This window comes from Penaeus monodon, chromosome 15 (genome assembly GCF_015228065.2).
Source record: "Penaeus monodon isolate SGIC_2016 chromosome 15, NSTDA_Pmon_1, whole genome shotgun sequence".
Taxonomy (NCBI): Eukaryota; Metazoa; Arthropoda; class Malacostraca; order Decapoda; family Penaeidae; genus Penaeus; species Penaeus monodon.
Window position 1 is genome coordinate 40,906,096 of NC_051400.1, and position 243 is coordinate 40,906,338.

Genomic DNA, 243 nt, shown 5'->3' on the forward strand with positions numbered 1-243 from the left:
TTTTTCCTTTGTTTTCTTCTTCCAATCGTAAGTAAAAATCATCAACTTTTCTGCAGGATTTTTTTCTCCTGCGGTTTTCCTCAGGCGCTTCATGGACGTCCGTTTTCAGGAGGTTCTGACTAATAGAAAATTCGGATTATACTGGGGGGCCGAATTAATAACTGATGCTATTTTTTGTATCTATGATTACTTTCCGGAGTTGGGGCCAGGGAGTTCAGATTTACAAACTTATATATTCTGATC

General features: G+C 38.3%; 1 protein-coding gene across 1 annotated transcript in view; it reads right to left on the bottom strand.

Moving 5' to 3' along the window:
* Nucleotides 1–89: 89 nt before the first annotated feature.
* The window catches only part of LOC119582373 (FMRFamide receptor-like), a 34,788-nt gene continuing 34,634 nt past the window's right edge, over nt 90–243 (bottom strand). Inside the window, exon 5 of the mRNA XM_037930587.1 lies at nt 90–119. Coding sequence (XP_037786515.1) covers nt 90–119 — 30 coding nt within the window. The remainder of the gene's footprint in view (nt 120–243) is intronic.